We start from the raw sequence: 13,270 nt of genomic DNA, 5'->3' as shown, positions 1-13,270 counted from the left end.
CTTTAAAAAAAAAAAAAACAAACACAAAAAAACCAACAAAAAACCCAAAAAACCAAACAACGACAACAACAAAAAAATCAAACCTATAGAGTTACCAAGTTCCTCACCAGCACTTCTTGGCCTTTACCAAGGTGTCATACTCAACTCAAAGCACAGCTTATTTCAACAAACACACCAGAGAAGCAGCAGCAGTGTACGTCTCCTGACCTACCAACGAGGCCTTCAGCACCATGCCACCAGCAAGGCAAGAAAAGGCAGGCAAGATGTAGAACCCAGCTTCACCAACCAGTAGTGTGTGTGTGTAGGTACATAGTGGTGACAGGTAGACTGGTATCTCTTACTTCTCCTGTCACCAGTCTCCCAGAAGCCAGATTCCCCCAGAGAAGGGGAAGAGCCTGAAAAGAAGGTGCAGCTTCTTCCACCTAAACGAATGCTAGAAGCTCTATAATCACACAGCCAAAGAGCTTGTCTCAACACTGATTACAATACCTCCCCCTTATATAGGACATTTTTACAGCTGACTTCTGTTTTCTCCTGTCCTTCTTTCCTCCTCATCTTCCTCCAATCTCCTGGGGCTGATGCTTCTTTACATAGGCTGCTAACCCTGTCCTTTTGCCACTCTGCTTTGCTTTGACAGCTCTTACATTTTTGAGCCTTCTCCAGCTAACTCTTCTCAGCCACATCCTCTGCTGTAGCTATTCATTTATCTTCAGCCTCTGAATCCACAGTTGTACACAAACACATCATACCCTTAAAAAAATAAAACCTCCTATGCAAGCAAGCAGTGCATCCAACAATGCTGGTAAGCAAATCAGGTTGCTTGTAGTCTTTCTTCACACTCCATCTTATAAACAATATGAGACTGCAAACCATCTAGACTAAGGAGTAATGCTGAGATATATTTTCATGGCATTTCAAATTCCTACCCAACTGTAAAAACACCATCCCTTAACTCTTTGGTCACTTTATGCTTTGCACATTCCTATATACCAAGAAGTCAGATAAAGCACCTCTCTTCTCAACAGTCCCAACAGCTTCTTCAAGTGGTTTCACATTTTTTTATTGCCACACATTTACACACACCAGAAACCGACTTACTGTACACAAGTCCATGCATGCATAACAATTACCTGAAAAGCAAGTAGTTTCTTTTGTCATTTCACAACTATATTAATGAAAGTGTGTTACATTTTCAGTCCAAGAAAAGGAGACCCAGTGCAGGCACAGCATAAGACTAGACTGCAATATAAATTGTTAATAATGTACAATTTTCTTGTTAGTGACCTTCTCACGAAAAGGGCAAAACATTAAAAGCAAGTCATGACAACCTGAACAGACTAACAAAGCAACTGCAATTAGCTGCAACTTTTCTCTTGCAATCATTCGCATCTTTGCTTCATTGTATGGTGCCAGTTACTTCACATTTACCAGCATATTCATGTGGCAACAGGTTTGCTTCAACATCCTTCCGGTCTAACACATTCACAGCCTTAGTCTTAGGGCCCTCAGAATTTCAATATCTGCTACCTGTGAGTTATACATTTTATTACACAGAATGAATTTCTATTACTCATAGTCAATAAAAATTCACCCCAAATTTCCCTGCCAACTCTCCTTCTACCTATTTACACTCTCCAACTCAAAATTTCCCATGAAAGGGAAAACAGAACATTGAAACAATTGTCTGGTACTCACTTAGTTTAACTGATCCATCCATTCCTAACAGAACATTGTCACTCTTAATGTCTCTGTGGATGACCTGGTTGGCATGTAGGAACTCAAGCGCTTGCAAGCACTGGATGGGAGAAAAAAGAAATAAAAATATTCAGCATATGGAAATAGAATTTACGTATGCGAACACAAAGTCAAAAGCAATGCTTACACCCTCAGTCAGTGCTGAGTGCAAAAATGTAACAGGTATTGTTTAAAATAACCAGCAGAGGAAGCTCTTGTGCTAAAAAATACTCTCCAGATCTCATGAGGTCAAAAACCATTTAACCATGGATTTTCTCTGCTATCTTAACAAACCCATAAATTAAACTACTCGTCATCCAGTCATTACCCAAGATGCTCTCAGAAATCGCAGACGTTACTTTTGATGCATCCCACAAATTCTACAGAGGAACCATAAAGGATTAAGTGAGAGCATTTTAGCCTGAAGTTTCACCAAGAAGAATCAGTGACATTCTCACCATGCAGGCAACTTCTGCTACCGTGAAGGCTGTAAAACATCTTCACTATGAAAGTCACTAATACTGGTTTTGCACTGTTTTTAGATTAAAATCTTTCAGACTAAGTTTCTGCCTAAAAACATAATGAAATTTACTTTTGCTATTTGAGAATAAAAGGCAAATAAAATTGTAAGATTCTTCTCTTTTAATACAACCAGATCGTTTACCATTTGCAACTTGGCATGGATATAGTCCCCAGTGGGTTTTTTGTGTCTTCATTTGCTTTGGCAAAGTGGCACTAATTTGTAGAATGAAGCATATCTAATATACAAGGCAGCAGAGTTTTGATGAAGTACAATAGTTCAACATTAGACTTTTTCCTCAGAAAAGTTAATTACTGTTACAGTAAATAGTTACTTTCAGTTCTCTGCTTCCAGCTCCAGTTTCTCTGGAAACCATTACCTGTCCATACACGTTAGTGTACAAGTTTGCTTTCCATCCCCTCCCTTTGGGTGAGTCATCAAAAGCAGATGTCATGTTGACATAGTCAAATGGGGTTTTTAAAAGGCTAAGTTTCTCCTGCACAGCAGATAATACAATTACTTCTCCTTCTGCCATAATAAATCAAGCCTGAGCTGGATGCTGGCACTCTGACTCAGGGCAGAAACCACTGATAAGTTCTGACATCAGCTGTTTTTAACTCTTCCACTTGAAATCTTACTGCAATCTTAAAATTATTCCAACGACAATCTTCTGGAGAATTATTTTTCAGAGAAATCCATAAAGAAAGCTTAACTGTCACACAACTATAGACTTCACACACTATGAAAACTACTAAAATGAGAAAGGTATAGTCTGCATCAAGTTCATCTTTATTTTAGTACATGTTTCTTAAAGTATTCCTGTTTCATCAGATCCACTTCCAGACTCTAAGCCAACGCAGTTCCCCTTCTTCCTTCTGGAAAACTCAGCCTTTCAGGCTTTTTTCTTTTTCTTTTTTTAAAAATATGTTTACATCTCTACTTTCTACATTACCTATATATGAATACTCAGTTTTCTTTTTGGTGCCTTTGAATATTCTTCATTAGTCACAGTTAAAAAAATACATTCTTTCCAGCTGCTAAACTTCTTTGTTGCTCTTTCTTGAACTTCAGTCCACATTATTAATATCTTTCTGTTAACACTGTCAGCAGGACTAGGCAATCCAGGTACCAAACCCAAAACCTTTATCTGCTCCATCACCTAACATTCCCAAACATCCAGCTCAAAAACTGCCATAGCTCTTTTGTGTTATAACTTGCAAACACACAATTTTCTGAGTTAAACTAATTCTGTTATTTTCTGTAATTTTAACATTGATTTCTGCTCTCAGCATCATTCATTCTTCCTAACTCAATGGCTCCAACAGCAATTGTTGCAATTAGTCCTAACCTAAGTATACCATAAAACCTAGGGGAATAGAGTGCACCTTCATTCCTCCACCCATCAACTATAATACTTACCTCTCTGCAAACAGCAGCAATCTGTGCTTCATCCATACACGTTTCTGTGACCACATCTGTTAGTGAGCCTCCAGCTAGATACTCCATCACCACAAACAATTCATCTCCTACAAGGTAACTACAAAGGGAAAACAAAAAGCATGTCCATTTGCCATCAAGAGATGGAGAACTGAAAAATGACTGATAAGAGCTGGTCAATGAAATGATTCATAAGCACTTCAAGACAAACAGTAAAGAAAGTTAATCTCTGGAAGGTAGCCTGAAATGTAAATGCTGACAATAAAAGCTGCGTGCTTCTTACTACCTGAAAGGGCAGGATAACACCCTATGTATCTCATGCACAACACAAGCATTGCTCCAGCTGTGCTCTTGTCCATCACTGATCCCCAACTACATGTAGCACTACATTCATGACTTCAAGAAGAAGCCTTCTTACTGAATCATCAAGACCATTCCCCGTAACAGATGACTTTTTTTTTTTTTTTCCTTAAGACAACAGTCTAAATACAGTCTTATTTGCTTATAAGACCCTTAGGTACAGGAAATCCAGGTCTTTTAAGTATATCAAGTTATAACCTCTTGAAACTCTTGGGGATGAAGGAATCAGCCAGCTGTCTGCATTTACCTGTCCAGGAAGTTGACTATGTTGGGGTTCTTTAGCTCCTTCATTACCAAGATCTCATTAATAATCAACTCCTTCTTGGGCTGTTTCTGCAAGTTTATCTGTTTAATAGCAACCTGAATAGGACAAAATAAAGCAGCAATCACTTAAACCTGAGTATCAAAACCTTTCAGTCATTCTTAATACAGTGAAAAGTTAGAAGAAATTCTGTAACAGGATTAAAGGAGTTTAGCACAGGTTACGGCTGGCAAGTTATTTATTTATTAGCACACAACTTAAAAGAATGCAACTTGATGAGTGTGCAACTTGCACCCATAGCCAACATCATCCTCTTGCAGCTGAAAAGATCCACAAATAATAACAAAGGCCAGAACAGACAGCAAAGGAAACATTCAGGAGATAAAAAGATACTTGCCCAATTTCACACCAACAGGCCTAAAGCAGAAGAGAATCGTGTAGCAACTAAGAGAGAAAGTATAAGCTTTCCAATGCAAAGCAAGGCAATTCGGTTTTCTAAATTCTAACAAAATTAGTGTTTGGGTATAAGGAATGCTGGGAGGCAGAAGGAATTCCTCTCAAAGCAATTAAGCCAATGAACTACCCCAGAGAGAGAAGGGAAGATAAGACTTATCTTGTCCAGGAAATAAGCTAACCAGGACAAGTATTCCAGACTTTAAAATGGAGAAGAATTGTTCCAGTTATCTTAGCTACAACACTCTGAGGAGGCATTTTGGAGTTTTACAAGATAACCTACCCATGAGTCCAAAACCAAACACAAGAACCAATATAATCTTGTAGAAACAATCGTTATCATACGGCCAAGGGCATTAAAAGAAGAGAATTTGTGGCACAGAATCACAAAATAACTAAGATTGGAGGGGACCTCTGAAGGTCATCTGGTCCAATCCCTTGCTTAAAGTACAGCCAACATGGAGCAGGTTGCTGAAGGTCTTGTGCAACTGAGTTTTGAATGGAGATCTCAATGAGCAAATACTCCACAACCTCTCTGGGTTCCTGCCCCATGTTTGATCATCCTGAATGTAAGGGAAAAAAATTTCTAGTATCTAACCAGAATTTCCGTTATGGCAATTTTTGTCTGCTACCTCTTCTCCTGTCACTGTGTAGCTGTAAGAGGAGTCTAGCTCCATATTCTCTACACCTTCCCATTAGGGCACTGAAAATAGCAATAAAATCCTCCCTAGGCCTTCTCTTCTTACCGCTGAACAGACCCAATTCTATCCTCATACATTAAGCACTGAGGAAGCCAGAGTACTGCATCCATTTAATACATGAAGAATGCAAGCAATCAACTGTTAGCCCACCTGCCTGACAAGACACAGAGGAGGTCTAAAAAGGAACTGGATTACAAATTTTACTCTGCAGTCAGTACAAGGACATGACGTACTGCAGTTTGTAGAAAGCAAATTAAGAGACAACGTATTGAGATGATTGAAAGGCTTGCATTTTATGAGGATGTGGTTACTGTTGAAAGGGCAATTACTTATCAGTGACCTAAGGAATGGCTACTTGTGGATATTTAAAGGAAAATTAAGGAAATGTGAATCTAAAGAGAAGCAAGTAATTCCTAAAATTTTAGTCCCTGGAACCAGAGATGACCACTGGATGACAAGCACGCAGAGTATTGCTGATGTCATCAATTTCACCAAGTGGGTTTGAAGACACCAAGGAGTAAAAGCAAAGAGCAGAATGTGGAGAAGGCATTCTAACTACAACAAAGAATCATGCAGGCAAGCTGTTTCCATACAGATAGGTGCATCCATCACCCCTACCGAGACAGGACTAGAAAAGAAGTGTGCAGAGACTAAACAAAGTTTTATTTCTAAAAATGCAGGACACCATGGTGCACAATTCTTGAACGATAAACTGTTTTTAAAATCCATTTCTGGAACACCTCACTCCCTCTGCTTTTCACTGGAAAGACAAAACTATTTTTAGCTTTCATCATCTGATTACTACAGAACAAGGCACACATTGTTACAAATGACTATGACAAACATTATTCTGAGAGATGATGGCAAAGATGGGAGCCACAGAAAGAAATCTAGTCAAATCATTTCTGCCACCTACAGAAGAACATTTATACAGAAAAAAATATTTTCATTGCAATGAACCCAGAAATCTTACCTCCTGCCCCGTTGCCACATCAATAGCTGTGAAAACTGTACCTGAAGCCCTGTGAAGAAAAAGAAAAAATGTTACAGCCAGTTGCATCAATCTGTGTAACAAACATGCACAGGAACAGACAAATCACAAACACAAAATTGTGTCAGTTTTCGATGTTGCAAGAGCTGTATCAAAAAGAAGGCTATTAAAAGTAAGTGGTATCATAGAAATGCCAGTCAGTTCACATGAAACAAACTAATCACAAATACGCTCTTTTCTGACACCAGCTATGCCTCCTGCATTCAGGATGTCTAAGCCCCCAGCACTTGTGCTGCTCCCTATGATCAGATAGCTGAGCAGCCCTTTCTGTAGTAGGTATTACTTTTCATTTTCCCCCAGGGGAAGCCTGCCCACAACACACACAGACCTATTTGGAAAGTATAATGTAGGAATTAGGCATATGTATAATCAAAGCTGGAAAAGCTAGAACTTGTATATACTTTTTTCTCAGAAGGATTCAGAGGACCACTAGAAGAATAACTTAGTCAAGGCATTATTGTTAGCTTAGCACACAGAAAGCCTTCTGACGTGCTCTCATGCTATTCAGCAGTCATATTACAAAATGGATGAATGCATCTTACTGAGAGAGGAGAGGAACAGATACACCCACAGAGAAGTTAGAGCTACGCTTTTGCATTAAAAGACAATTCAAAATTTCCACCATCATCTGTTTATCACTGCTTAATACAGCCAACATTACTGCCTGCTTCAGTAATTGATGGCTACATCATAGTATCAGATAGAGAACAGTGCACTGCTTTTAACACTGGCTCAATGGGAATAAAAGTTGGGGTGAATACTTACCCCTGCCCAATTTTTTCATATCTGGTGTATTTTTTTTTGGGATCTCCTATGCTCACAATAGTGCCTAAAAAAAACAATCAAAAAAAGTCAGTCCTGCTGTGCCCCTTTAGTAGGGCTGGCCTGGCCAAGATACCTCCAAGAGTGCGTCAGCTCAAGTAGTAACGGCTGATGCATGAACAGTCAAAGCTTCCTGATTCAGTTCCAGTCACAAATGGCCCAACTTCAGACAATCATATTAATGAGACAGATCATGCTATTTCCCCTAGTATCTCAATTTAATGATAAACTTCTGTGTAGCAAAACCCAGTATGAGGTTATGAAAAATCCATCAGCTTAGCCCAGTCCAGAAACTAGTCAGTTCTGAACTTAAGCACAGGAACATTAATATGGTGAAAAATTATCTTCAAGGTGATTATGGAACAAACAACAGCAGAAACTATTTGGTGTTATTATGGTTGTATTATACACACAGATCACATTATCACAACTGAACTTCAATCCAAAAAAAGTTCTACAATTTTTTTTTACCCAATAAGGCTTTGAAGCATACGAATCGGCAAAAATTCTGAATGCAGCGCTCTCAGCTACTGTCTGACACAAAACCATTCAAGCACAGTATTCGTACAACCCTTACACAAAAATAAAGATGAGGGCAAAAACTTAAAGTCCCTCCCCAGTCCTAAAGCCTTTGCTTATCTGAAATAAAAAACACCTACGTAGTTTTTCCATGATCTCTTCATCCGACATTTTGGTCTTCTTTTTCTGTTTATCACCTGATTTCGTCGCACTGTCAACAGAAGTGTCACTGGCTGGTGCAGGGATGGGGTCAATTACAGACCGTGTATAAATCTGTCAAGAGAGACCATTTACCTGAGCATTTTCTTTGCAATCATTGACCTTCAGTTGAAAGCAATCACAGTTCTTCAAAGATCCCTAAGCACCATTTTACATAACAACTTGGAGGCAGAAATTAGATCTGAGAAACATTAAAGTCCAGTAAGTCAAGATGCTGGCAACCTTCCTGACCTCTGAAAGAAAGACCCAGGCACCTCCTGAACAGAGTGGATGCTAGGAGATTCACTCTAACTTCCACAGACAGACGTTTTGTGGGTTTTCTACCTGCTTATTCTTTATAACCCATGCTAGTTAACAGAACAGAAATGACTATTTAATGGCAAGATCAACTACTGCTAAGATCTAAAGGAAAAAGATTCATGCTTCACCATGAAAAGAAGCATGAGACTCTCGGAAATTTCCCAGTTGCCCCCAATTTAGGGGATTTTTCTTGGCAATTTAATTTCCTCCTGAGCCGTTTACAAACACACACAGCTACTCTAGAAATATCTGTAGACCTGTCACGTTTTATATATCTACATACCTAGAGTGGGCAATTATAAAGCAGTATCACTGACAAATAAACACAATTCACATTTGCACTCCTGGAGTGAGAATAAGTGGGCAACAGAGAGGCAAAATGTACACCTACCACAACCAAAAGAATGAACTGGAGTAAGTGGGATCCCTGGGACATTATTAACAAGGTGTGTAGTTCAGGATGACTACACTAAAACTTAATGAACAGCTTCTGAAGCATTTAACTTTTCATGTAATGCTGATGACTTTGTGAGTGAAATAATCTTTCAAATCTTAAATTTGAATTGTTTTGGGTTTAGGTAGTATATTTGGTGAGGCTATCACACTGCAATCAAATAAAATAATCAAATACACTACACTTGTACCACTGTACTGTGCAAAGTTACAGAAACTAGCTATAGTTTTAGGACTAAAAAGCCTCCTCCTTGCATGTTGGGTTGAAGGATAAGCATAACTGGGTGCCTTCAACACAAGCCAACAAACAAATCAGCATTAACTTCAGGACTTCTGATCCAACTGATGCCCAGAAATTAGGCATTTTCTTAGGAAACTCAAAAAACAAACTGAACTTTTCCCTAAGAACTTACAACAGTTCATTTCACAAATATAACGCTTTGCTAGAAAACAGAAGTAGAAAAAGTTCCACAATACTGAGAAATGCAGGTCTGCACTGTAAATTTTACAGCTGCTCACCGATTTTGTGTGATCTGGCCGTGGAGCAATAACAGGAGGAGGAGCTTCTTCATCATCATCATCATCATCTGCCACAGCTGTTGATGGTTCTGAACCTTTGGCATTGGTCTACATTTTTACCAACATTAAAAAAAAAGAAAACAAGAAAAAAAACCAAAATTGTCTCCCCCACAGTTTTAAATACTTGCTTCCCCAACCCCCCCCCCAAAGATAAAAGAATTGTTACTGATACCAAAAGAAAAGGATAGGCTGAGTCGTTTAAGTGTCCTATTACATTTTATTACAAGACTCAAATACTACCGCTCCAGTGAAATATGCTCTGTTGACCCCCCAATTTATGTTTTTATTCCGCAAAAAATTCTCATTTTGTTTTATACTGCAAGATTCAGTATATAACAAATACAAAAGACCTGAACTTGTATGCGCCTAAGAACACACAGAGAATAGTAAACACACTCACCGTTGGCGTTCCTGAAGGGAAACCATCTTTTTCTAAATAGGACAAATACCAGAATACATAAAATAATCAGAAAAATGATTAAAAGTGAACTTTACAGAGTAAAGAACACAGATCACTTTGGAGATTTTTTTCATCTCTCAGAAAGCAAAACTTCATGGTCACAAATGAAAGAAACCAGTATTGCACTGTAAGACCATGCAGAAGGAAGCTCTAAGTTTCTAAAATCCTCCCCTAAGGGTAGGCAAACCCACTCATTTCCCAACTTGCTCTTCACCTCTCTTGAGTACCCACACACAGTTTTCCAACTAGAGCACTGCTCATCACACTTGTGTTCTGTCTTACTGAGATGTGAAATCAGGATCAAATGGATATTTCTGTTCCCTTAGCAGTATCTTGAATCAAGGATGAGAATATTACAAAGTCTTATTTATTACTAAGCTATTTTCAGAAATAATTTGGAATAAAATTAGGTAAAACTCCATCTGTTTGTAGGACAATCATTCTCTTAGCCCCCCCACATAGCTCCTGATCTAGGAGCCACAACTTATTTTGCATCTTTGATGTCACCACATGGTGACATCAAGTTCATGGACAGCAGAGGCAAGGTCTCCAGCACAAAACCAATTAATCCCAGTCTCAGAGCCCCAGCTTCATAAACACAGCCCACTGGAGTTAATTTTGGCTGCTATTTTGAATTATCCAGTTCCATTTCTTCCCCTCTCCACTTGAAACAAGAAATTAACTGGACAATGCCTGTTTCCATTAAGTTTTAAATCCATCTTCAAATATTTGTTCCTAATTGAAAATTAGCTTGCTCTTTCAGCATTTGAATCTGATTTATTATTCTGAAAGAGAGGAAGACTGTGTTCCAAATACCCAACTCCTCTTCAATCTGTCCTTCACACACTTGGATCTCACCTGGAGCAGAAAAACTCAGATACTTCTGTTTTGCTGTGTCTTTGGAGTCATAGAATTTCAGCACATCTAGTACCGCCTGGGGGTTTTTCTTCTGTTCTAGCTTCGTGATATTTGAGGTCTGAAGCAACCGAGCCCATTGCTCTGGCATTCCCTGAAAAAATAGGCTATTTTTAAGCATCCTTCTAGTATTTTAAAGATTTTTAAAGAGCAGAACAAATTTCTTTCCTCTACAAAAAGCGTAACATACACACAGCCTTAAACACATGAACAAGTAGGATGGGGTTTTAATGGGGAGCCGTATGCACATAAGTGACACAACACAAACCACCATGCCAACATGACACCACCTCTTTCAGGTGTATTAAGCCAGATGTGAGGAATGGGAATACAAAAGTGCTCAACAAAACCAGTGCTACCCACTAATGAAAGGAAACTGAAGAGGGTTTCTCAGGGAAGGCTGTCCCAGGTAAGACAAAGCATCAGATCTGACACTTATACTGCAGAAGTACTAACAGGTCACAGTCTCATTACTCTGCATGCTCTACAAATACACAGTAGAATTATTTCTTTGATAAAAACAAAGACTAACTAAACATCACAATGGCTTCACCACCGCACTGACCCACAGCTGTTTTCTGAGCAACTCTTAGGCAGGTATACTTACAGTGAACTCTCCAGTAACAGCATCAAAGCCAACATGGATGGTATGCTCAAAATCTGATGGCGGGGAGATTTCTGGCCTTTCCTTTTCCTTCTTCTTGCTTCCTAAAAAAGACATTCAAAGATCTACTGAGCAAAGATTTAAAGTCCTACTGTCTCCATTTAATATAATCAATCAAAGCATTACAACAGTTAGGATGACTGTAACCATTATTCTGTTTACTGGATGGAGGTGTTTACATATGCAGCACAGTGATTTGACGTTTTCAAGTTGGTATAGACTTCACGTAAGAATCAACAACTTCTTCCATTCAAATCATTTATACTATGGTAGCAAGTGAATAAGAAATTAAGAGCATGGGAGCACAAGGAGCTCTGTTGAGAATAAGAAATGTTTACAATGCAAAAAAGGACATTTTAATATGGATTAAGAACAACACTGAAGACAGCTTCAGTTCAACCTCAAGTTCACCCTAAAGACAGTTAAAACTCAGTTGCCTCACAGCTTCAATTCAAGGTAATTAATGCAAACTAGGACTTCCTGTGTTGAAGATAAGAGTTTATAGCCTCAGAGCAATTACCTAATTTAAATTAAAACAGGGGGAAGCAAGCATAATAAGTACCAGAAGCAGGAACAGACAATGGGTAGGACCATGTGCACAATCCAACCTAGATTCAATTAAATTTATAAGATGTTTTATAATGCCTGGGGCTTGGGGTTTTTGTTTGTTTGTTTTTAATTTTTTTTTTCTGACAAAGAGAAAATTAAAAAAAAATTAAAGACAATTTGTAGTTAACTCTGAATATAAAATACATCATTCTGTTCCCTTTACTCAGAAAAGATTCAGAGTTAAATTGAAAGGCTTCAGGAACCTGTTTTCTTGTTCTTGCAAAAAAGCCCGAGCCCTGCTTTCTTTCCCTGCCAGAGCAGAGGGGCGTACTTGCTATTTGCTTTCCAGGTAGAAGGATGATGCTCAAGGTCTCATCTCACAGTCTTCTGCTGAAAGGCAGAGGCCTGGCAGTGAGCTGTAGAGCGTGTCTAACCTGATACCAAGAAAACTAACTGCATGTGTAATCCTGGGAACGCCTGTGGGCTCGCAGAACATATAGCTGAATCAGCTGCATTTATTATAGCGTGCATGAAGCCAGCAAGAATGCCATAGTGCTCATAACCACAAAGGAAAGCAGCACACCATTTTGCAATCTAATGATTACCATTTTATGTTTGTATGTCAAAAAAAAAGGTTTTTTGCTTTGTTTTTAAATTCACCTGAAAAATAAAAGTCATGTAGTTTCAGTACAGAAAAAGAGCAGCTAAAATAGCACCCTCTTCGTTACTACACGATAAAAAGTTACTGAACGTGGGGCAAGCATAGATCATGCTGCTCAGAGCCAGAGAAACTGTCTGAAATCCCCTCACACTGGCGTGAGAGGAAGGACGAGGAGCCGAGGACAATACTTACAAACGAAAAGCCATGTGGGCCACCTCCAGCTGAACAATGCAGTGGAAAGACACGGCTATTATAAACAGGATATCTTTAATATGGCTGCACAGGTCAGAGCCAAAAAGCAAACAGACTGTCAAATGTTCCCATTAACGCCGTTCAGTCACAGGACAGGAGAAACTTGCTTATGTGAAAACCTTTAAGGAAAGTACTGTTTCTTCCCAATCTCTTGCAGTTGTTTATGTGAAAGCAAGGGGCGGGGCGGGGGGGGAACAAAAGTTCTATTCCTCAGGAAGGTTCCTGTTCAGGACCACTTGACACATAGGGAACAGGAGCTGGTGCTCAAACCCTCCAGCACATGCTGCACAAATAAACCCACTCCTTCCAAATATACACCAATCTTATCAGTAGTCTAGGCAAGAAGAGTAAAAATCACT

The 13,270-nt window shown here is 39.0% G+C and overlaps 1 protein-coding gene across 3 annotated transcripts in view; it reads right to left on the bottom strand.

Annotated features, from left to right (window-relative positions):
• The window catches only part of PAK2 (p21 (RAC1) activated kinase 2), a 47,134-nt gene that overhangs the window by 6,364 nt on the left and 27,500 nt on the right, over positions 1-13,270 (bottom strand). For all 3 annotated transcript variants that reach the window (XM_069791765.1, XM_069791766.1, XM_069791768.1), the window contains 10 exons: positions 11,393-11,493; positions 10,729-10,879; positions 9,811-9,842; positions 9,351-9,458; positions 8,000-8,132; positions 7,284-7,347; positions 6,441-6,489; positions 4,299-4,411; positions 3,674-3,791; positions 1,696-1,795 (listed from right to left, as the gene is read on the bottom strand). In XM_069791765.1, the coding sequence (XP_069647866.1) occupies positions 1,696-1,795; positions 3,674-3,791; positions 4,299-4,411; positions 6,441-6,489; positions 7,284-7,347; positions 8,000-8,132; positions 9,351-9,458; positions 9,811-9,842; positions 10,729-10,879; positions 11,393-11,493 (969 nt within the window). The remainder of the gene's footprint in view (positions 1-1,695; positions 1,796-3,673; positions 3,792-4,298; positions 4,412-6,440; positions 6,490-7,283; positions 7,348-7,999; positions 8,133-9,350; positions 9,459-9,810; positions 9,843-10,728; positions 10,880-11,392; positions 11,494-13,270) is intronic.

This window comes from Haliaeetus albicilla, chromosome 9, assembly GCF_947461875.1.
Source record: "Haliaeetus albicilla chromosome 9, bHalAlb1.1, whole genome shotgun sequence".
NCBI lineage: Eukaryota > Metazoa > Chordata > Aves > Accipitriformes > Accipitridae > Haliaeetus > Haliaeetus albicilla.
The sequence above is the reverse complement of the archived record's forward strand: the minus strand, read 5'-3'. Positions and strand labels throughout refer to the sequence as shown.